This window comes from Eublepharis macularius, chromosome 16, assembly GCF_028583425.1.
Source record: "Eublepharis macularius isolate TG4126 chromosome 16, MPM_Emac_v1.0, whole genome shotgun sequence".
In the NCBI taxonomy this organism is placed as follows: Eukaryota; Metazoa; Chordata; class Lepidosauria; order Squamata; family Eublepharidae; genus Eublepharis; species Eublepharis macularius.
In genome coordinates this window covers 31,142,278-31,163,239 of record NC_072805.1, presented here as the reverse complement: position 1 = coordinate 31,163,239, position 20,962 = coordinate 31,142,278, and the positions used below count along the sequence as shown (strand labels likewise).

At 47.5% G+C, this 20,962-nt stretch overlaps 1 protein-coding gene across 2 annotated transcripts; it reads left to right on the top strand.

Moving 5' to 3' along the window:
- Positions 1–395: 395 nt before the first annotated feature.
- TPPP3 (tubulin polymerization promoting protein family member 3) lies at positions 396–19,446 on the top strand. 2 transcript variants are annotated; one of them, XM_055000179.1, is made up of 4 exons: positions 396–470; positions 15,164–15,357; positions 17,474–17,627; positions 18,672–19,446. In XM_055000179.1, exons 2-4 carry the CDS (start codon positions 15,170–15,172, stop codon positions 18,858–18,860), a joined length of 531 nt encoding a protein of 176 aa, XP_054856154.1. In that variant the 5' UTR covers positions 396–470; positions 15,164–15,169; the 3' UTR covers positions 18,861–19,446. The 2 variants fall into 2 exon arrangements, with proteins under 2 accessions (XP_054856154.1, XP_054856153.1); XM_055000178.1 differs by lacking the exon at positions 396–470 and adding an exon at positions 13,027–13,120.
- Positions 19,447–20,962: the final 1,516 nt, after the last annotated feature.

Here is a 20,962-nt window from a genome sequence, read left to right as displayed (position 1 = left end):
TGCAACTGGATCGGAAGCTTGCTATTGCTGGGAGCCTCCGCGCGCTTCCAAAGCGGAGGAAGGCATTACGCGCAGACAGCCGGAGCGTCCACGCCCTGCGATCCGGGCCTGGGGAGCGCGGAGGGGCGTCGGGGAGGGCCAGGCGCCCCCTCCTCTCCCCGCGATGCCATCCATCTCGCCCCGCTGCTATTCCGTCCCTGCGCTAATGGCCCATTTGGCTGCAAGCCCGGCAGGGCGCTCGCTGTCCTTTTGCAACGGTTGTGGGGGGGCCTCTCCGGCGCCTGCGTCCAGCCCAGGGAGGGGGAGGGGCCTTGGCTCTCCCCTCCCCCCGTCCCTCCCCCTCCCCCCCGCTGTGTCACTGCGGTCTCTATGGAGACGCGAATCAACAGCCCGGCCGCGCCCCGACCTCAGCGCAGCGCCTCTCCAGCCCTCGCTCTTTTGCACGGCGCGCCGCGGAGGCAGCGAACAGGGTAAGGAGCGCCAAGGGGAGCCGCGCTGGGGTCGCGCCGGCGTGCAGTGCGGGGCCGGAGGGCCTGCGCGCTCCCTTCCCGTTCGCGCAGCGTGCAACCTGCCCAGGCGTCTTTGCGCGCCGGTCCTGCTCCCGCCTTGGAAAGCTACTGAAGGATGCCGCAGCGCTAGGAAGGGGGAAGGAGAGGGAGCGATGCAGTTCTTGGGCAATGCAAGCATTTTTTTGCTCTGGATTAACTAATGCGGATTAACGATTTCCGCCCGGTTCCACACGCGTAGTTATGAATTAGAATCGGCGTAGAGCGGGGCGATCGTTGCTCCCTTCAGCGCCCTTTAGGGTGCAGTCGTGTGAATGCAAGGGTGCGGCTGGGTCTGCCCCGGCTTTGCGTTGACTCCCTAGCTCGCCACGGCTGACAGATCCCCACCGTCGAGCATGTCTCTGCTTCTGGTCATGTCATATTGAAAGCAAGCGAGATTTTTTAAAATACTGAGTGCGCACGTTGTTAATTGCATATCTGGAAGATGCAAAAAAAAAGAGGGGCTTTTTGAACATGTTTCATTTGATGCATTTTTGTGTGCGTGCATTGTCCGTGTCTGTAGCTGAATCCGATGCCTGCCTTGACTGCTGTAGGGGCGGCGGACATCAGCCTGGAGGGCCTTTTCGTTGTTTACTAGAATGCCTCCTGCCTCCCCCCCCCCAACCCACGGCTGCGTTTTGAAATTTGCGAAGCGGCGCTCTTGTTCGAGATTGGCTCGGATCCGACTGTGGTCTGCTGAGTCCAGCAATCTTTGCAAGAATCCCAACACCAGTCTGTTGTAGAGGGCCGGATTGGGAGCCCTGGGTTCGAATCTGCTACCTTGGAGTCTTCCTGGGTGATCTTGGGCCAGTCTCTTAGCTGAACTTACTTCGCAGGGTTGTGAGGGTAAAATGTAGGGGAGGGCAGAGTTCTCAGCTGCTTTCATCCCTCCCTATTAGGGAGCAAAGTGGGATATGGATAAATAAATACATAAAATCAGCTGGGCTGGTAGTCCATCAGAAAATGGCCAGTGGTCGGCTATGGTGGGCAAAGTGGGATTCAGATAAATAAACCAGCAGAGCTGGTAGTCCATCAGAAATTGACCAGTGGCCCACTAAGATGGGCATCTTGTAGGGGGCTGCCTCTCAGTGGTGGTGGTATATGATTTGGGGGTACAGAAGTATAGAAACCTTTGTTCTTTCTTTATACTGCTGTGGATAAGGAATCCAGTCTGCCTTGGATGCCCACTTGGTACTAAAACACTGGCTCTCTTCCATTTTTTAGACCTATTTTTAAGTCTGCCGATATTTATAGATTGCTATACTCTCTAAAGCAACTTACAACGTTGTTCTTCCCGCCTCTGTTCCATATGTGCGACAACAACCCTGTGAGGTAGGTTGTGCTGAGAGCGAATGGCTCAGGTCTCCCAACAAGCTTCCGTGGCAGTGTGTGAACTCAGACCCAGCTCTCCTAGATCCTAGTCTGACATTCTAACCACTATGCCCTCATCTGTTAACAGTGCGCCATGTACGCCAATAAAGAGCGTGATAGAAATGCAAGGAGATTCATGTGCCTAAACAACCTTTTCCTGTGCCACACTGTTGTGCTTGCCTGCATTTGCAGGCTGGCAGAAGCAAGGTTGGCAAGAGGGTCTCCTTTGCGTCCCGCTGACCTTCTTCTGGGCTAGAGGACACCCTCTTATAATTAAGCGGAAGGGCTGTGGAGGTTCGGGGCTGTGGCTCGATGGAAGCGCATCTGTTCTGCATGCAAAAAGTTATATCCGTGGCACCTCTGGTTAAAAAAGAATGGAGCACGAGGTGATGTGAAAGACCCCCACCTGAGACCCTGGAAAGCTGCTGCCAGTCTGTGTAGACAATACTGACTTTGATGGGCTGATGGTCTGATTTGGCATAAGGCAGAACATTGGGCAAACTGTAAGAGATCTGGAGAGATCTGAGAGCCAGTATGGTGCAGAGGTTAGAATCATAGAATCATAGGGTTGGAAGCAGGGCTTTTGGGGGTGGGGGGAAGAGGTGGTGGAACTCAGTGGGTCGCCAGCACAGGGGGCAACTCCTGGCGGGAGATGGTGCCCCTGGTACCACATGCGCACGCGCAAAGTGCATGCACGTTCCCAGGACTGCGCAATGACATCACTTTGGGTCAGCTGGAACAAGGGGGGAGTTTTTTTTAAAGTTTATCACCCTCAGCGAAAATGGTCACATGGCTGGTGGCTCGCCAGCAGCATGGAGGGCGATCTAATCTCCCCTCTGTCTGGAGATCAGGGAGCAGGGACACCAGCCATGTGACCATTTTCAAGAGGTGCCGGAACTTCGTTCCACCACGTTCCGGCTAAAAAAAAAACCCTGGTTGGAAGGGACCTCTAGGGTCATCTAGTCCAACCTCCAAACAAAGACACGACACAGACACACAAAGCTGCCTTATACTGAATCACACCCTTGGTCCATCTAGGTCAGTATTGTCTACTTAGACTGGAAGCTGCTCTGCAGGGTCTCAGGCACAGTTCTACCACATCCCCTAACTGCCTGGGTCCTTTTAACTGGAGATGCTGGGGACTGAACTTGGGACCTTCTGCATACAAGGTAGATTCTCTGCCGGTGAGCCACAGATCCGACTAGGATCTGAGAGACCCAGGTTCGAATCCCCGCTCTGCCAGGGAAGCTTGCTGGGTGACCTTGAACCCGTCGCTTTCTCTCAGCCCACTCTGTCTCACAAAGTTGTTGTTGTGAGGATATGAGAACGATGTCGTAAGTTGCTATGAACAGATAAAATCATGGCAGACCTTCACAAATCCACCAAGATCTTGAGGGTGAGAGGTTGTCTGGAAAACCTCCACCTTGTCCTTCACACAAGAAGTTCTCAAAACACCTTCCAAACAAAGTTAAAAACACAATAAATAAATAGAAGAATTTAAAGACATTGTTAATAGCAGCTTTTTTGGAGTGGCAGAATGAAAACCACAGCAACACATTAAGAAACCCAGTGTCATCAAACAAACAGGCAGGCCATATGAAAAGACATCCCCCCCCCCCAAACCATTCAGCAGGTGACTTCAAAAAGAGGAGAGGGGAAAAGAAATTGGCAAAAGCATACAGTTGGTGAATCTTGGGAGCACAAATATGTTTTCATTTGATGCTGAAAACTCAAGAGACTCAGTGCTATGTGAACAGCTGAGAACATTCATCACTGAGGGGCCACGGCAGAGAAGGCAGCATGCTTTACCCAGGAGGGTACAGCAGGGCCTCTGAATATTATATGAACTGCTGGGTATATGTACAAGAGTGGAGGGTCCTTTATGTACCCTGATCCCAAGCCATTTAGGGCTTGAAAGGAAATAAAGCATGTCAGAGGCTGTTTAGGGTAATAATACAGTCTGAAGCCGTTTAAAGCTTTAAAAGTAATAGGTAAACACTTTGAATTGGAAGCAGAATGTCCTTCTGTTGTCTTGGGTGTGGTGAAACATGTTCTTCCTAACTGGTGCGGGTCAGCAGTCTGTTCCATTTTGTGCCCATTGATGCTTTCTATCTGTCTCTAAGGGCAGCACCACGTACCACACCATTACGGTAATCTAACCCACATGTGATAAGAGTATGGCTTCTTTTGGCTAAGGGCCAAGCTACAAGTGACGAATGACACAGGTTGGACACTTGCCAGCTTCCCTCAAGTTTTGATGGGAAATGTAGGCAGCTTGGCGGAATGTTGGACAAGTGACAGTTGAAAAGTCCATTGGACAGCAGTCGGAGAGCCAAGCTGCAAGACCAGGATGCCTACATTTCCCATCAAAACTTGAGGGAAGCTGAGAAGTGTCCAGCCTGTGTCATTCATCACTTGTAGCTTGGCCCTAGTCTTGCTCTTTGAGGAGAGGCTGCAGCTGGCACCCTGGCTGCTGCTGTAAAGGAGATGGGGTGGAGCTGTGGCTCAGCAATAGAGCATCTGCTTTGCCTACAGAAGGCCCCGGGTTCAATCTCATATGGAAAACTGACACAAAAGCTGGTAGAATGAAATACAACTTCGGATGCCTTCAGTGACAAGAGAAAATACTTTGCTCCTTAATTCCAATGGGACTGCAAACACAATAGCACCCCCCTTCTGTTGCTGGCTTTAGGATTCAGTCTAGCAGGTGCAAACTGGTATTAATATTTCTGTGTATCCCACCCTTTGCAGGTGTTAATTATTCCAGCTAGACCTCTGCAACATTCTGTTCTGTTGGCTGATCTCATTCCATCCCACACTGTTTTACACTGGTGTAAACTTTTTTCCCAACCTTTTTTCCATAGAGGAACCTCTAAAATAATTTTTCAAATCCTGAGGAACCCCTACCTATGAAAACATTTACAGGCTAGAAAAAGTTGATGGCAAGGAGCACGCAATTCGATTACTGCTAAATTGTTGTCATTTGTATTGTTGATCCTCTGTAATAATACCAAAGGAACACAGACACAATACAGTTACAATAGAATTACATATAACCTTAGTAATTGTGATATTTTAAAGGATACTTGGAATTTTTCATGGTATTTCAAACATTTTTTAAAATTATTCCATGATTTCTCATGAGACCTCTAACTGTGTACTGTAGAACCCTGGTTGGGAAACACCCTTTTACACTTTGCCTCTCCAACAGTGGCTGACTGTTTCACACCTATGCAGTGTGAACTTCTCTTCGGACTGGATCTTGTTTTGACCTGCCCCCTCTTTGTAACACCCCTCCCCCCTTTCTGTTGTGTACATAAATCAGTATGGATGGATTTATACTCTATTGCATCTGCTGAAGTGAACTCTGCTTGAGATGGAACAAATGTGATTATTCTTTAAGGTGCCACTTGACTCTCACAACCAAGCAGTCTAGTTTAGCAAGCAGGTGCCAGAACCAGGTGGTTCTGCAGCATCCTTCGGGTTGGGCTGAGGCTGAAATGGAGCAGTCCGGGGCAGCTATCCAGCGTTCTCTACAATTCAAATGGTTTTGTGTTCACACCGGCATGAGACTATCTCCTGGAGGTAATTGCAAGGATAACAGAATGGCTGTTATCCAGCACAGAATGAAGTGCACTTTAAGCCTATTGATTTTGGCAAAGCTTAAGTGTGCTTTACGCTCGGCTGGACTGTAGCCAGAGTGTGCACACAAGCCCACTGTTGCTTTTGAAGTGCTGATCGGGCATCTTTGTGTAGAGCCTTCTGAGTTCTGAAGCCGCCTTCTTGATGCAGAATCCAGCACTTCCATCTCGAGCGGCTACAGACAGCGCTCCAGAGTGGGAAGAATGCTGCCTGATGTGACTCAGCTGTGAGAGAGATCAGGTTTTATCAGTCCCAAATATCTGTTGCTGACGTTCAAGATCGTGGGGCCAGATGGAAAGGGATCTCCTTGGGTTGGTTGGTTCACGTTTTAAAATGCAGGGCACACTGGTTTGGATGGAGCTGGGGACAGAGGGGATGCCAACCCATCCTTTCCCTCTCCCACACTCTTTCCCCAATGCAAACCCACACCCGGAGCAGCTAGCTGCACCCTGGATACAAATATCATGGTGGAGAGTGCCCTCAAGTCACAGCTGACTTATGGCAACCCCTGGCAGGGTTTTCATGGCAAAAGTCTAGCAGAGGTGGTTTGCCATGGCCTGCCTCTGCAACCCTGGTCTTCATTGGAGGTCTCCCATCTGATTACTAACCAAGGCCAACCCTGCTTAGTTTCTGAGATCTGACGAGATCAGGCTCACTTGGGCTATCCAGGTCAGGACACAGATACCATACAGGTACTTATATGGTTTCCCTTGCATGGCAAATGTCTGCTCCGGAGTGACGGTTAAGATAACTACCTTTTTATCCTGCCCTTCCAAGGAGCTCATAGTGGTGTTCCTTGGTCTCCCCTCTTCCATTTTACCCCACACAAGATCCCTGTAAGGTAGGTTAGGATGTGAGAGTGTGACTGTTCCAAGGTCACACAGCATGCTTCACACCACAGAAGGGATTGAACCAGGAGCCAGTTTGGTGTAGTGGTTAAGAGCGGCAGGACTCTAATCTGGAGAGCCAGGTTTGATTCTCCACTCCTCTGCTTGAAGCCAGCTGGGTGACCTTGGGTCAGTCACAGCTCTCTCAGAGCTCTCTCAGCCCCACCCACCTCACGGGATAATAACACTGACTTTGTAAACTGCTCTGAGTGGGTGTTAAGTTGTCCGGAAGGGCAATATATAAATCGAATGTTGTTGTTATATTCCATAGTCTTGGGAGGGTGGGGGAGAAATCACTGAAAGATTTTTTGGGGAAAAAATCTTTTTAAAAGATCTCCCAGCTTTATATTCCATAGTCTTGGGAGGGGGGCGGGAATCCCTGAAAGATTTTTTGGGGGAAAAATCTTTTTAAAAGATCTCCCAGCTTCATACCATGTTTTTCTCCCAGACCTCAAAAGACCACAAACCAGGTCAAATGCAGTTTGATCCTCATTCCATTCTGTTCTTTCTTCATCTTCTGAATGGAGTGGTCATTAAGATCCTTTCACCATAGGTGTGGACCCAGATAGTTTGCCTTGGCCTGAAATAACATTTGAGACCACACCTCTGGAAGACGCATGGTTTGAAACACAATGAAAGACCTGTTTGGACGTGCCTTGGTGTCTTTAATTTCCTCCCCGGTCCAATCCTAAGCAAGTTACATGCAAGGGAGAAGTCTAGTTTGGAGCTATTATCCTTGCCATCTAATTTTCCGTGTGACGGAATTGTGTACGGAGAGGAATGCTCAGTCATGAACGGCTGCCACCACTCTAAATGAACTCAATGGGCTTAGACTGGAGTAACTCTTCTTAGGATTGCACTGAGAGAATTGTGGGGTAGTCAGAAACCTGACAGAAGCAGAGAAGCTGTAAAGCTACAAACGTAGAATTTCTGTGGGTCACTGGTGTTCTTAAAAGCACAGAAGCCGTAGCACAAGAAAAGAGGTTTCTACCCTAACCCCACCTGCTAGTTTGCAAGAATCACATCTGCACATTATGAGTTTCTATGTATGTTCCAATCTCCTTGCAGTGCCTATATTTAATCTTATGCTGGTTTCTGATATTTGCATGGTGGAAGGGAGAGAATCTGTTAAGTCTTGGGTATTTTGGGGCTACCCTTGTTTCTGCTCCACAACCTGTCCTTTCTCTCTGTCTCTCTCCACAAATATATCCCTGTCAGTACATTAGCAAGATTCTGGTCCAGTATCATCTTAAAGACCGAGTCGATTTCTAGGATTTGAGCTTTCCAGAGTCAAAACTCCCTTTGTCAGATATCTGACTCTTGAAAGTTCATACTCTGGAAATCTCGTTGGTCTTTAAGGTGCTACTGGACCCAAATCTCGCTTTTCAACTACAGACCAACACAGCTGCCCACTTGAAATGAGCAGTACACTGTGATACACAAACAAAGGTCAGGAAACTGTATTTTCATATCGAAATAGTTTTTCTGCAGATTGAAATGTGCAGCTTATTATCGCAATGCTATTAAAATCTAATGGCAAACATTGATTCCATATGTACCAGTATCCTATTTCCAAACATCACCCCTTAAAAGCCACAATTATACAAATGTGGAACATAAAACTGGGTGTGCTTATAAAATATACATACATGCTTCCAAATTAAAATTAAATTTGCCGAATACATTAAGGTCTCTTCAGCTGATCTGTCTATTTCAATAGCTGTTCCATAACTGCAGGATGTAAAATCTGCTTTCAAAGTGGTTGCATTGATGCAGGCCGCAATAGATAAGGCCAGTCCATTCTGCAGTTATGGAACTGCTTTTAAAGTAGGCGCAACAGAACTGCTTAGGGCGGTTGAGTTGAAACGTGTCCTGCAAAATTTAATTTTAATTTGGATCTTGCTTTCTTTTCCATCAGTTTTTTTTTCTGTGTATAGTAAATGTGATGCTGTATTTTTGTATGATGTCGCTTCTGTTGAAAGGCTCCTGCCTTGAGAGGCCATAATTGCATTTGGATTTTATGGGTGAAGAACCCAAGGTTTTCATTGGATTTTAGCACCATTGTAATTAATCAGGGGTCGTTTCCTAGAAAAAGAGCTGGAGGAACTCATTAGCATAATTCATTAGCGTATGCCATGCCCCTTGCCATCACCGGACGTGTGTCATTGGCATAACTGATTTGCATATGCCACACCCCCTGACATCACCTATCCTGGCTGTTTTTCACCCAATCCTTGCCATTCAGGGCCAAAATTGGGCCCAAAATGGTCAGGATTGGACTGCTGCTGAGTGGGAGAGTGATCCACCACCCGTCAGAGACCCGATCCGGGCTGTTTCGGCCCCAATCCAGGCTGAAATGGGCCCAAAATGACCGAGAGTCAGGTGGGTGGGGCCACCTGACATGTGACCTCTTTGGGGAACTGCCGGAACTGCGTTCCTGCGCATTCCCCCTCGAAATGAGCCCTGTAATTAATACATTAATACATTTCACGAATGCACTTTCCTTCTGCTAAACAAAGAGTCTTTCATTGGAGGAAGGTGCCTTTCTTCAACCAAATATCCCTCACTTAGGGGAAGAAAACATTGAATGCTTCGTGATCAAATCATGTGAATTTTGTATCTGAGTTCTCTGGAGAGAGTGCAACAAGCCAGCCATGCACAACAACTGACCTATTTTGGTGATGTGAAAGAATCTGGAATCTCTGAAGGCTGCTCTTCTCTAACAGGCTATTTCACAATTTCTGTGACAGTTGTGCTTGCTTGTGTTTACGGTGGCGTTTCCCAGTACGAAATGCCTAAAAATATGAAGGCAGTCATGTGTCCATAAGTGTGCAGTAGACCAATGCCATGGGTTGCCAACAGTCCTGGAGAAAAATACTTTGTCTCTTTAATAGATGCTTAATATATGGAAAAATGTAGTTGAAGTTTTCATGGCATGGGGGTAATAACATCATCTGGTAAATAATATCTCATTAAGCCTCTGCCATGACCTGAGGGCACTCTCTGCCACCTCCAAGTCTCTACTAGCCCTGCCTTGGATAGCCCAGGCAAGCCTCGTCAGATCCAGGAAGCTAAGCAGGGTTGACCTTGGTTAATATTTGGATGGGAGACTTCCAGTGAAGACGAGGGTTGCAGAGGCAGGCAAAGACAAACTGCCTCAGTCAGTCTTTTGCTTTGAAAACCCCAGCAGGGGGTCGCCATAAGCCAACGATGACTTCACAGCACTCTGCACTGCCACCCAAAACCATAGAGAGCAGCGGGAAGCAGCCTAGAATGCCACCTGGAAATGACACCACATCCTCCCCACCCCATCCCCTCCCAGGAACCACCTCGCAAATATTTTGATATTTGCTGAGGGAGTGTTGGGAACTCTAGTCCTCCTGAGTGTTAAGGGTTATCTTATGTGCCTTATACACTTGGGGTGTGTGTGTGTGTGTGTGAATACACAGTTTTGCTAGTTGATCTGAAAGGCTGTTACTTCTTGGGCAAACCTCTCTGCTTTACACATTGATTTGGTTCAGTGATTGTACAAAACCCTGGTTTCATTCAACTAAGTATGGTTACTGGGATTGTCTGAACACTGGCCATTCCATTAATTGTGGTTAGTTGGGGGGTCTGTGAAGTCAGGATCTGAAGTTGATTTCTTAACCACATTTAGTCATAACTTAAGTTTTTCATGTGAATGCCCTTTTCCCTAGGCAGTAGGCAATTTACCTCTGCTGCACCCAATTGCCTGCTGCCAACCAGTTTGTTGCTGGGAAGCAAAAAGGAGGGCGACTGGCTTTGCTGACATCATATCATTTTGGGGCAAAACCCAGAAGGGATGTTTACAGGCTACTGAAATACTCTAGGAATTCTACTGATCTCTATGGTCGTTACTATAGAGATTTGTGGGATTCCTAGGATATTTGTGGAGTGGGTCTGATGTCACTTCCGGATTTTTGCCTGGAAATGACATCACATCATTGATTATGCCATTTCCCAGGCTCCACCGCTGGAAATCTAAGGGTAGCCAGTGACAGACTGGTAACCCTATTCAGAGGTTCCTTGCCTTTCTTAAACATGTGGGCACTTTTGGAATTTGATAGAAGCATAGAAATTGGGGGGATGCTTAGAGCGCCACACAATATGGTGACATTTCTGTTTTTTTCTGCCAGAAATAATATGGTGGTATCACAGTTTGCTGTTCTTGCATAGATCTGCCCCTTGATCCTCCTGTTGGTTGCCAACCAAGGGAGATAAATGAGAGATAGAACAAGGGCTGGCAACCCTAATAAGGGGAGGGGGCTTTTTCTGAATGGGTGCTCCTTGTAGACCTGAAGGAGATGGGATCTTCTGAGGCACTTCCTGCTCCTCTTGAAGTAAAGGAAACCAGCATGGACTCCTACACTGAAATACGTTGGTGCTACCATGGTACCCACGGGGACCACAATGGAATCACTGGCACAGGCTATGTGCCAACATTAGACTGAACATGCATTGGTGAGGAGGGGTCAGTCGGTATGACCCCTCTCTCCCTCCCTGTGTGTTGCCTGTAAAGAATTTTGCCATATATACAGGGCTAATGTTGGGCTTGGATGTGGAAAACTGAGACCCCAGTTCCTTCTTAGCAGCGAGGCTTGTCTAGTAATTTTAGGAAAGTCTCGATTTCCAGTTTAGCCTCCTTCATAGATCTGTTTTAAAGATAATGACCCTTCCACTCCCTGAATGGGATCAATTAGGGACACATTAGTGCGTCACCATTTTCCCCCTTATAATCTTGAAAATACGTCTTTGTCCTTGCATTCATGAACGGCCACTCCATGTAGGTCACTGCATGTTACAGCCTGAGCCGTCTCCAACGTGAGAGCACACAGCAATGCCGGATTCATTTATTTATTTATTAGCAAATGCGCGACGCCTTTGCATTTCAATAGCCACATTCTCCGAGCGAGTTACAACAATATAATAAAATAATAAAATCAATAGTATGGCTTAAATGGGATCTAAAACAAATCTTTAGGCAGCAAATCATAACTGCCAGCCGCTATGTCTTAGATATCAAAGGCCTGGGTGAATAAACAAGTCTTCGAGGCCCTCTGAAGAATGATAAGCTCTTGAATCTCATGAAATCCCAGTCGGTGCGTTGACCTAAAAATCTCAGCCAAGTCTGGAGTATCTGCCTCTGGATAAGTTCATACTTGTGCATTCGTATGCATGCACCCATTGGTTTACTAGTGTGCACGACATGGTTTAATTGGTAAGATGCAATCTAGGAAACCAGTTTGTAATGGCAAAATAGAGCCCTAGAAAACACAGATAAATAAGAGGATGCTTCTGAACAAGCATATAGTGCCTTTGGCTGATCAGGCAATCGCCACCATTCACTCTCACTCAAATGGAATTAGAGGCAGGCTTCCAAGTGCGTGGGTGCGGGGCAACAGGTAGCCTTAAGCCCATACATGTCTCTTCCTTGAAATTAATCTCTGGACCGGTGCACACAGAGTGCACATTTGTGTCTGCCTAAATACGAATAGCATTGCAGATCAATTTATCTTTGTATGTGTTCACATCTGGCCGATTCCCTGTTTTCTACCTAGCATGGATTAATAATGGAGATTTATGTATTCCTTGCCCTGACCTGGATGGCCCAACTCACCTGATCTCACCAGAATTTGGAAGCTAAGCTAGGTCGGTCTTGGTTAGTATTTGGACTGGAGACCACCCAGAACGTCCACAATCTTAATGCAGAGGCAAGGAATGGCAGACTATCTCTGTTTGTCACTTGCCTTGAAAACCCTACAGGGTCACCGTAAGTTAGCTGCAACTTGATGACACTTTCCACCACCGCTGCACGTTCCTAGGCCATGCCAGTGAGGCATTGTATTTGAGTTTTGAATTTGTGGGTTTGTGTTACCTGCCTGTGTTTGCAGTTTTTCATCCACGCGCCTGCTTTGTGCATTTCTGCCTATGCCTCCGTACATATGTATATGGTGGAATGCCTAACATCCACTCTTTTCATCGTCACTGTCTCCCGCTCCGTGGCGTCTCTGCGCCTCTTGCTCCCTCCCAGAAGCCACCTTGATCCAAGAGTGCAGAAGAGAAAAAAGTTGTCCCACGTGTGTGTATGTGCATGTTTGTGTGGTGTTAAGTGCATATGCTAATCCACACCAGCCTTCCCACAGCAACAGCGTCCAAGTAGCACGACCCACCCATAGCGACCGTCACCAGGCAACACAAACTGTGGCCGCCCCAACAGCCAAGCCCATGAGTCTGTTTATGTTTAATGTCAGGCTGTAACTAAGGTCCGGGGCCTGGCAAACCCCCAGCTTGGCTTGGGCCCTAACAGTCTGCCCTGGGCATGGGTGGATCCTGGCAGAGGCCCAGAGTGAGGGGCAGCTAAGGGCATCTGTGCCTGAGAAATGGACAAAAATTCCCCATTGGACCAGTCTTGCCGGGAAACAGATGCCTCGGATAGGAACTCTCCAGACGGTGTTGTGACAAATGTCTTGGGGCTCTGTGAGAACATCTGTCCGTTGCCCGGGTTGGTCCTAATGTAATGCCTGAGCAGATTTATGTGGGGAGGGAGACGTCAAGAGATGTCCACCCCACAGGATCATCTTTCTAGAATCTTCTTTGAAAGTTACAGACCTTTAACATCCTAACTCCTTTTCTCCCCTCCCAAGACCCAACTAGGTATGTTATTTACAGTTTTGTTTGTTTCAAGTAGTGTCTTACATGCACAAAATGAGGTGGAAGGGTCTAATTTTTAGAGTAAAAGGGACATGCGGGTGAGTGAAAGTGAACCCTCCCCGTGTCTGACAAATTTCCCCCTCCCCTGCCCTTTCCCTGTATTGTTCTTTCAATCAGCTTAGCAAAGCTCATTTCCAGGTTCACAGCTTCAGTGAGAACTGGGCTTGTGGAAGCAGATGGCACAGCAGGCGAGGGGGACGGGTAAATTGTGGAGCTCAGCAGTGGGTAGAGCACTGTCCTCGGCCCCAGTTTCCTACCCTTGAGAAACTGAGAAGCAGAAAAAATAATGGGTGGAAAATAGCCTACGTAGTAACGCTCTAGGAATTTCCCCATGTTTCTCTGGTCTTTTGCACAGCGATTAGAGGAAATTCCTAGAGCATCACTCAGAAGGGGTGCCACATCTTCCACAAACTCTGTCCACCAAGGTATTGCCTTCAAAAATCTAATACATGAACAAGAGAGGCTCCCCTGATGAAACGCTACGCAAATCGAGTGGTGGGACCACAGCCAGGAGAAAGGAATTAACTGCAAGCTCAAAACTATATGAAATGTTAGCTTGATAACATATATTTTCTATTTATTTATTTATTTATTAGATTAGATTTTTAGTCCGCCCTCCCTGCCAGGCGGGCTCAGGGCGGAATACAACATTTCAGTTTACATAAATACAGTTAAAAACAGATAGTATACAAATAATATTAAAACAACTTTATACAAGTGGCTTTTTAAAGTGACTAAGTGCAAATAAGACCCCGGAGCTTCTACCCTAGCATTTCTATAATTTATTTATTTGTCTGTTTGTTTTCAATTTTTATTCTGCTTTCCCCGCACAGGCAAGGAATATAAGCGAAACAGAAAGACTATGTGGTCTATGGTATTATTAAGCTAGGGTGTTGTTTAATTGTATGCGCCCGTCTTTATAAATATTTATTGTCACATATGCAACTATTTATTGTATTACCAGGTTTTTATGATATTTATGATATTTATTGACTATCATTGCTGTTTAAAAACCTTCTGGCATTTGCCAAGGCAGTGCTGGGAATCTTAGCTGTTCCACAACGTTAATATGACTACTAAAGTTTTTGCATTTAGAGCATGCAGTGTGCTTCATATGCCTTAGCAAGGATTGCCAACTGACCAGTTTTCCACTGGTGTTTTTTCCCCTTCTGGCTTGTTGCCAGATGGATTTTTTTCATATAGTGGAGGGAATAGGAAAGAACTGGGATTGCAGCTAATTTTAACTCATTTTCCATCCCAGGTTTTTCTGTGCCTCAAAAGCAGCACTACTACACCCTGCAGACTGCTTTTTCTGGTTCCTTTTCCCTCCTGAGATTTCCTTAGTCAGAGAGAAAGCGTACTATGCACCTTAGATAAATTAGCATTTCTTATCGGCTCTACTTCTTGATCACAACGCTCTACCCTTTGACCCCTCAGCTCTTTCCCTGGGAAAATGGCTTTTCATCCTTTGTCCTCATTTATCCTTCCTCTTGGTAGGAACCCCACCCCCCATCCCCCCTGCCAGATTTGTGCCTTCTGGGAGTTGGCCTCTCTGTGCAATAGTGCATTGGAACTGCTTAATGTGTGGCCGATCTTTGAGAAGCTTCTGGGTGGGTTGGCCTGCTTTAAAGTCAGGTTTGATGGTCCATCAGTTCTCGGGGCTGATCAGGACACGATGCAGCCCCCAGCAGAAACACTTGCAGGTGGTCTTCCTGTGCAGGTGCTGTAATGCGCAACACCGCCTACCTCTCAAGTCTTCTACATTATATGGGAAGTCTCCACACCTGTGCCATAGATGCTTCTGGTAGCAGTTAATGGGAAGTTTCTCCCTTAGATACTAGGAGGGCAACGCAGGAAGAAGCACTGCAGCCATTGTGGAACGTAGCCACTGTGTGAACCGCTGAGGGTGGTTCGGGGTGTCATGTGTTGATGGGCCTTAGAACGCAATGTCCAAGGTGACTCCTGAACTTCTGAACATGTCCTCAGATCAACATGGCAGAGAGCACAGACATGGCGGCGCTGGAGGAGAGCTTCCGGAAGTTTGCAGTCTATGGTGATACCAAAGCGACGGGGCAAGAGATGAATGGGAAGAACTGGGCCAAGCTGTGCAAGGACTGCAAAGTGATCGATGGGAAAGGGGTCACCAGCACAGACGTGGACATTGTCTTCAGCAAGGTGAAGTAAGTGTCTCTTCCTGTCCCCTTTGTTTCCTGGCCTACTTTGGTGGCTGTTTTGTTATCTGTCCTGAATTTCTGGGAAAGGGAAGTGGAACGCACTTGTTCAAGGAAACAAAGTTGAACAAAAGTTTCCAAGTGGTCCCAATGCACAGCCTCTAGCGCCGATCTTTAAGAAAGTTTGACACAGTCCGCTTTCCCCCAGAACAACTAGAAAAACATCAAGCTTCCAAAGAAGTCCCAGTCACAGCGGGCCTTGGATGTAGGGAAGGGCTGTAGCTCAGTGGCAGAGCGCGTGATTGGCATGTAGAAGGTCCCAGGTGCAGTCCCTAGCATCTCCAGTGGACAGAATCAGGTAGCAGGTGATGCAAAGACCTCTACCTGAGACTTTGGAGATTGGCTGTCCATCAGAGTAGACAATACTAACCTTGATAGACCAACCAATATGCAAGGCAGTTTCATGTGCTCCTCCCGGCATGACTTTTCATTCTTTCCTCTGTACTCTTGCTTTATTCTTTCCTATGTACTCTTGTTTACTTCTGCTGTATTTTTTCCCCTCTCAGAAACTGTTCTCCGGTCCAACCATGGTTTCCTCCCCAAAGTCCACCGAGGTTCCAAATGGAGTTTCCCTCCCCCTCATTCAGCAGTTTGTATCTGTCAAATCGGACATCCCTTTTCAGTGCTCCGGTCTCTGCCCGAATTGCCTCTGATTAGATTTTATTTTTCTTTCTGTGCACAGTCCTCTCCCTTCCCTTTTCAGTTCCCAGTGGGGCCAGCTTCACTTATCTCTTAATGCGATGCTCAGAAAAAAAGACATGCACACTCCTGATCTTCTGACATTTTGCCCGTTTCCCCTTTGTCTGTCAAATCTTTAGGTGATGTTATCAAACAGCAGCTAGACTTGCAGGGACTCTGTTTTCGGAGCTGGCTGAATTGAATGTTGGCTTTGCTCATGGGGGGTGGGCTTGTATATAGGGAAAAATCAATGGATGTGGGAAGCTCTCCGTTCCTTGATTATCCCCTGAAATTCTCTGTAAAAAACAGCTGGGGAGGGCATTTGCTGGGGAGAATCGGTGGGGAAAGGAAGGGTTATGCACTCTGGGAACTGCAAATTTCCGTCCCTGCAAATGTCCCTTCCCATTCAGGTTAAACTGGGCTGCTTCTACACCAGGGTGGGTGGTCAGGTTACAAATGCAACTGAGTATGAAATCCCCCTTGCGATTGAGAACAGCAGAGAACAATCTGGGTTTTTTTCTCTGTTGTTAGCTGGTGTTAGCTTTCCCACCCGATGTACATTGAAGCCTCCCTACTGCAGTCTCCCATGACCCTCAGCATTCACCCACCCACCCAGATTTAATTTTTTATTTTGAGAAGCGATCCCCTTCTCTCCCCCATGACCAAAAGGCAGGTTTAATTGTGGGGGGTTCTCTTCTTTTTAAAAATAAAAACAACCACGATCATGCCGAATGCTGCATAGGAATAACGCTGCACTTTCTTTAAACTAACCCCCCCCCCCCCCCCGCTTATTTAGAGAGGCACCTTTGGACATTCCCTTCCCCCTTTTTAAAGGGGAAAGCTATTCCCTTCTGTTATGCTAATTGTTGCAAGAGAGTAGCCCTTAATTGATGGGTAATGGACTAGCTCTTCGCTGAAGTCTTGCAATTACAGTTTCCCCTTCAGGTCCAAGAAACTGCTTCTGCTGATAGTGTCCTGCCCAGGAAACGAAACACTGGGGTTTTTGTACAGGTTTAAAATAAAACAGATTTGTGTGTGTGAGAGAGAGAGAGGAAAGAGCTGTAGATGGTATGTGCATAGAGGACAGTGTCATGTGGGAACATGAAAAAACTCACCACCAGTTCGGTGGCTGGTGTGACAGCTGCCCAACACTCATGTATTTGGAAATACAAGAGGGCTGGTGTATCATTCCATCCTATGTCTTGAGAACTAAGTAAGTTTCAGGTATTATGCCCGTACATTTCCTGTTTTTCTCTCCTTTATTTCTTCTTCTTCCTTAGCCCCAAAGTGGTCAAGTGGCCGAGGGGTGAAGGTAAGTGCCATCTCCCCAGAGGGGGCCATGTTCCCCCAAACTGGCTCTGAATCCCTTGTGCCCATTCCATTCCAGAGGGAAGACTTCCCGGTCCATAAACATGGAGGAATTTAAGAAGGCCTTGGAGGAGCTTGGCCCAAAGAAGTTTAAGGACAAGAGCAAGGAGGAAGCATTTGAGGCCATCTGTCAACTGGTGGCTGGCAAAGAACCAGCCAACCTGGGCGTTACTGTGAGTAACTGCTGGTGGAAGGAAACAGGGCATTGTGGGAAAGAGGCTACATGGACGCTAAAGGAGGCTAATTTTAGTCCATCAGCACCGAGCCTTCCACTGGTCTCCCTCTATGAGGCGTTATGGAGGGTCCACTGCTGGCTGCTCCGAAAAAGGGTACAGTAATCAATCCGTCCCCTTTTTGTACGCTGACGGGCAAGAGTGCAGGAGTGCCCGTCTTGGAATGGTTTTATTGATTGCTGTTTTTATGCTGTGTTTATTGTTTTTATGTTGTATTTTAATCAATGTGGTACCTCGCCCTGAGCCCGCTTGTGGGGAGGGCGGGTTAAAAATATAATAAACAAACAAGCAAACAAACAAAGAGAATTGATTGGCCGCGATGCAGGGCAAACAGTAGATCTGATACAGGGAAGAACGGAGGGGGCAGCTCACATGCAGGGCTGCCACCATTGGCCCCTGCTTACATTCAGAACAGCACACGAGATGATTGATTAGAACAGAGATGCTGCTACTCTCCTCCAGCAGCTCCATGCAGGATCCCAGCCCACAAACTTTTGTGCCCCTCATTTCCTCCTCTCTCTAGCCTGGAAAGTATCTCCGAGCTTTCGGGCGAAGGACTGTGGCTCAGTGGTAGAGCATCTGCCTGGCATGCAGTAGGTCCCAGGTTTGATCCCTGGTAGCTCTTAGATCAGGTAGTAGGTGACGTGAAGGATCTCCGCCTGAGACTGTGGGGAGATGCTGCTAGTCAGAGTAGACAAGACTGGCCTGGATAGACCGACGGTCTGGTTCAGGAGAACGTACCTTCATGTACGTTCAGGTCCAGCCTCTCAGTAAAAGTATCTCAGGTAAGACTTGTGCCTGAGCACTTGGGCGGCTGCTGCCCTTCAAAGGGCTAGATAGATCAATGATCTGACTTGGTATAATGCGGTTTCTCGTATCGGGCAGTAGCATAGGAGGCGGTGGCGGAAACGGCATTTCAAGGGAGGGTGTTTTAAGAGGGGAGAACAAATGCTCCAAGTCCTCTCTCTGTTTTGTGATTGGCAGAAAGCCAAGGCGGTGGGAGCAGTAGAGAGACTCACCGACACGTCTAAGTACACCGGCTCCCACAAGGAACGCTTCGACGAGACCGGCAAGGGCAAAGGCAAGAGCGGCCGGGAGAACCTCGTGGACAACAGCGGTTACGTGGCGGCCTACAAGAACGCAGGCACTTACGATGCCAAAGTGAAGAAATAGGAGTGGCAAGCCCTTGTGGCCGCTCCTCCCAGACCCTACTGACATGCCCCCCCCTCTCCGTGGGGTTCAGCTTTGCTGGGCCCGTCCCGAGCCTCAGAGCTGCTGCTGGAAGGGGTGCCTGTTTCCCAAGCGGCCCATGCCGTTGCTGCGTTAAAGTTTCCAACATCCTCCTCGGAGGGCCTCATCTCAGCCTGCTTCCTCTCTCACTGTGGCCCATGCTCCCCCTCAGATCACCTCTGCTTCTCCTCAGATCGTTGCCAAAGATGCCCGTGACGCAACCTGTGCTTTGCTCGCTAGTGCTAATAATTAGGAGGTGTTTCTGTCCCTAAGGGGGAAAAAAACTGCACTTGCTGAATTTACCTGTTGATGACACAGAGTTTATGTCTGATAAACAAGATGGTGGCCTCTACTCCGCTCCTAGGCTTCTGACAGCACCCCCACTTTCTAGGCTCCCCTCCCCAGCCCCTCTCACCAACAATAAAGTCTGCTTATTCCATGACTGGCCTCCCAGCCTTCCCCATAGCACCCTTTCACTGCTTTGAATTGTATAAGAAAAACTGTATATAAATAAAGTTCTACTACTATGGCTGTGACTGATTTTGCTGCTGAACCTATTCGGTGGCTGTTCCCCTTTAAGCAGGTTATTTTCTTAACAACACAGGCTGCCTTCAGTGGTCCAGGACAGCCAAATCTGGTTTCCTTCCATGCAGAAGTTTTGCTCTATTTGACGTCCCAAACTGAAGCACTTTTTTGAGAGCGTGTACATGATGTAGTGCTCTTTCATCTCATCAATGCGCTGTTTCCTAGGCCTGCTTAGCTGTGATCTTTTTGGGAAGAGCACAGTTCAAGACATTATCATGCAATCTGGATGGGAAGGTGTGCATTTTCCAGGGTTCCACCCATATCAGCGCCGTTTTCCTTCTGTCTGCCCTTTGGGAATGTCCGCCATTTCCCCCACCTTCCCACTGGCTGGTTTGGGGGGACTTTAAAAAAATTCAATAATCGCTATAGTGCTACAACACTATAGCATTATGGTGCTACAGCAATTGCTGATTTAAAAAAAAACACCTTAAAAACCTTCTGGTAGCCCAGCTAGGAAGAATGCAGGAAAAATGGCAGCCGATGGGGAAAAGCATGCAATAAAGTCCTGTGTGGAAGCTCAGTTGCTAACACAAATATGTCTGCATTTGTACAGCCGATGAGAATAACATGAAGGATCCTCACCATATGGATGCAACCTCATTTTGGTTATGGTGAAGATTCTGCCTTGGAGCTTCTTGGCTTATAAGGGCACCAGGAAGTTGGCTTCCATATTGGAACACAATTCCATGTGAAGTCCTGTGATGTCATGCAGCCTGCAATAAACCATTCTTCTGATGGCATATCTTGTGGTTCAAAGAAAGAAGGAGCTGTGTTCCTCATGAATGAACCTACATGGTTCTCAGTTTACATCCATGGAGCACTGCAGGATCCGACCAAAAGTCCTAGTCTAGCATCCTGTTTCATACAGTGACCAACCAGAAGCTTCCAAGAAGACCACAAGCTAGGCACAAAGCCATCCTCTGTTCCCCCCTGGTAGCTATTGTTCAGTGGCATACTGCCTCTGAACATGGAGGTTCTCTTCACTGTCATGGCTAAGAGCCACGGATGGGCCCATGGATTTGTCTATCCTCTTTTTAAAGCTACCTGAGGGCCAAACGAGATGTGACAGTGGCTCCATGTCAGTCATGGATTTGCTGCCACCATTTAAAACCGATTTTTAAAGGCTGTGATTAGGCCCACCGTGCGGAAGGATGAAGTGGTCATTTCTCCCCCTGCACCTTTTTCAAGCGCTGAAATGCCCCCTCCCCATGTTTTTGCATTTGAAGATGTGGTCGGTGGGGGAGGGGGACAAGGGCACCTTGTCCTGCAATGCTGCAGGCCCAATCAGGGCAGGGTCCTTAAGGCCTTTTAAAATTGCTTTAAAATGGTGGTGGCATCTATGGGTTAGAATCAGGGACACCATTAAGAGTCTCTCTACACTAAACATTTGACACATGAAGAACGCACGTTGGGAGATGCAATGTTAGCCAGGAAGGGCAGCTTCAAAAGACAGAGCCAGT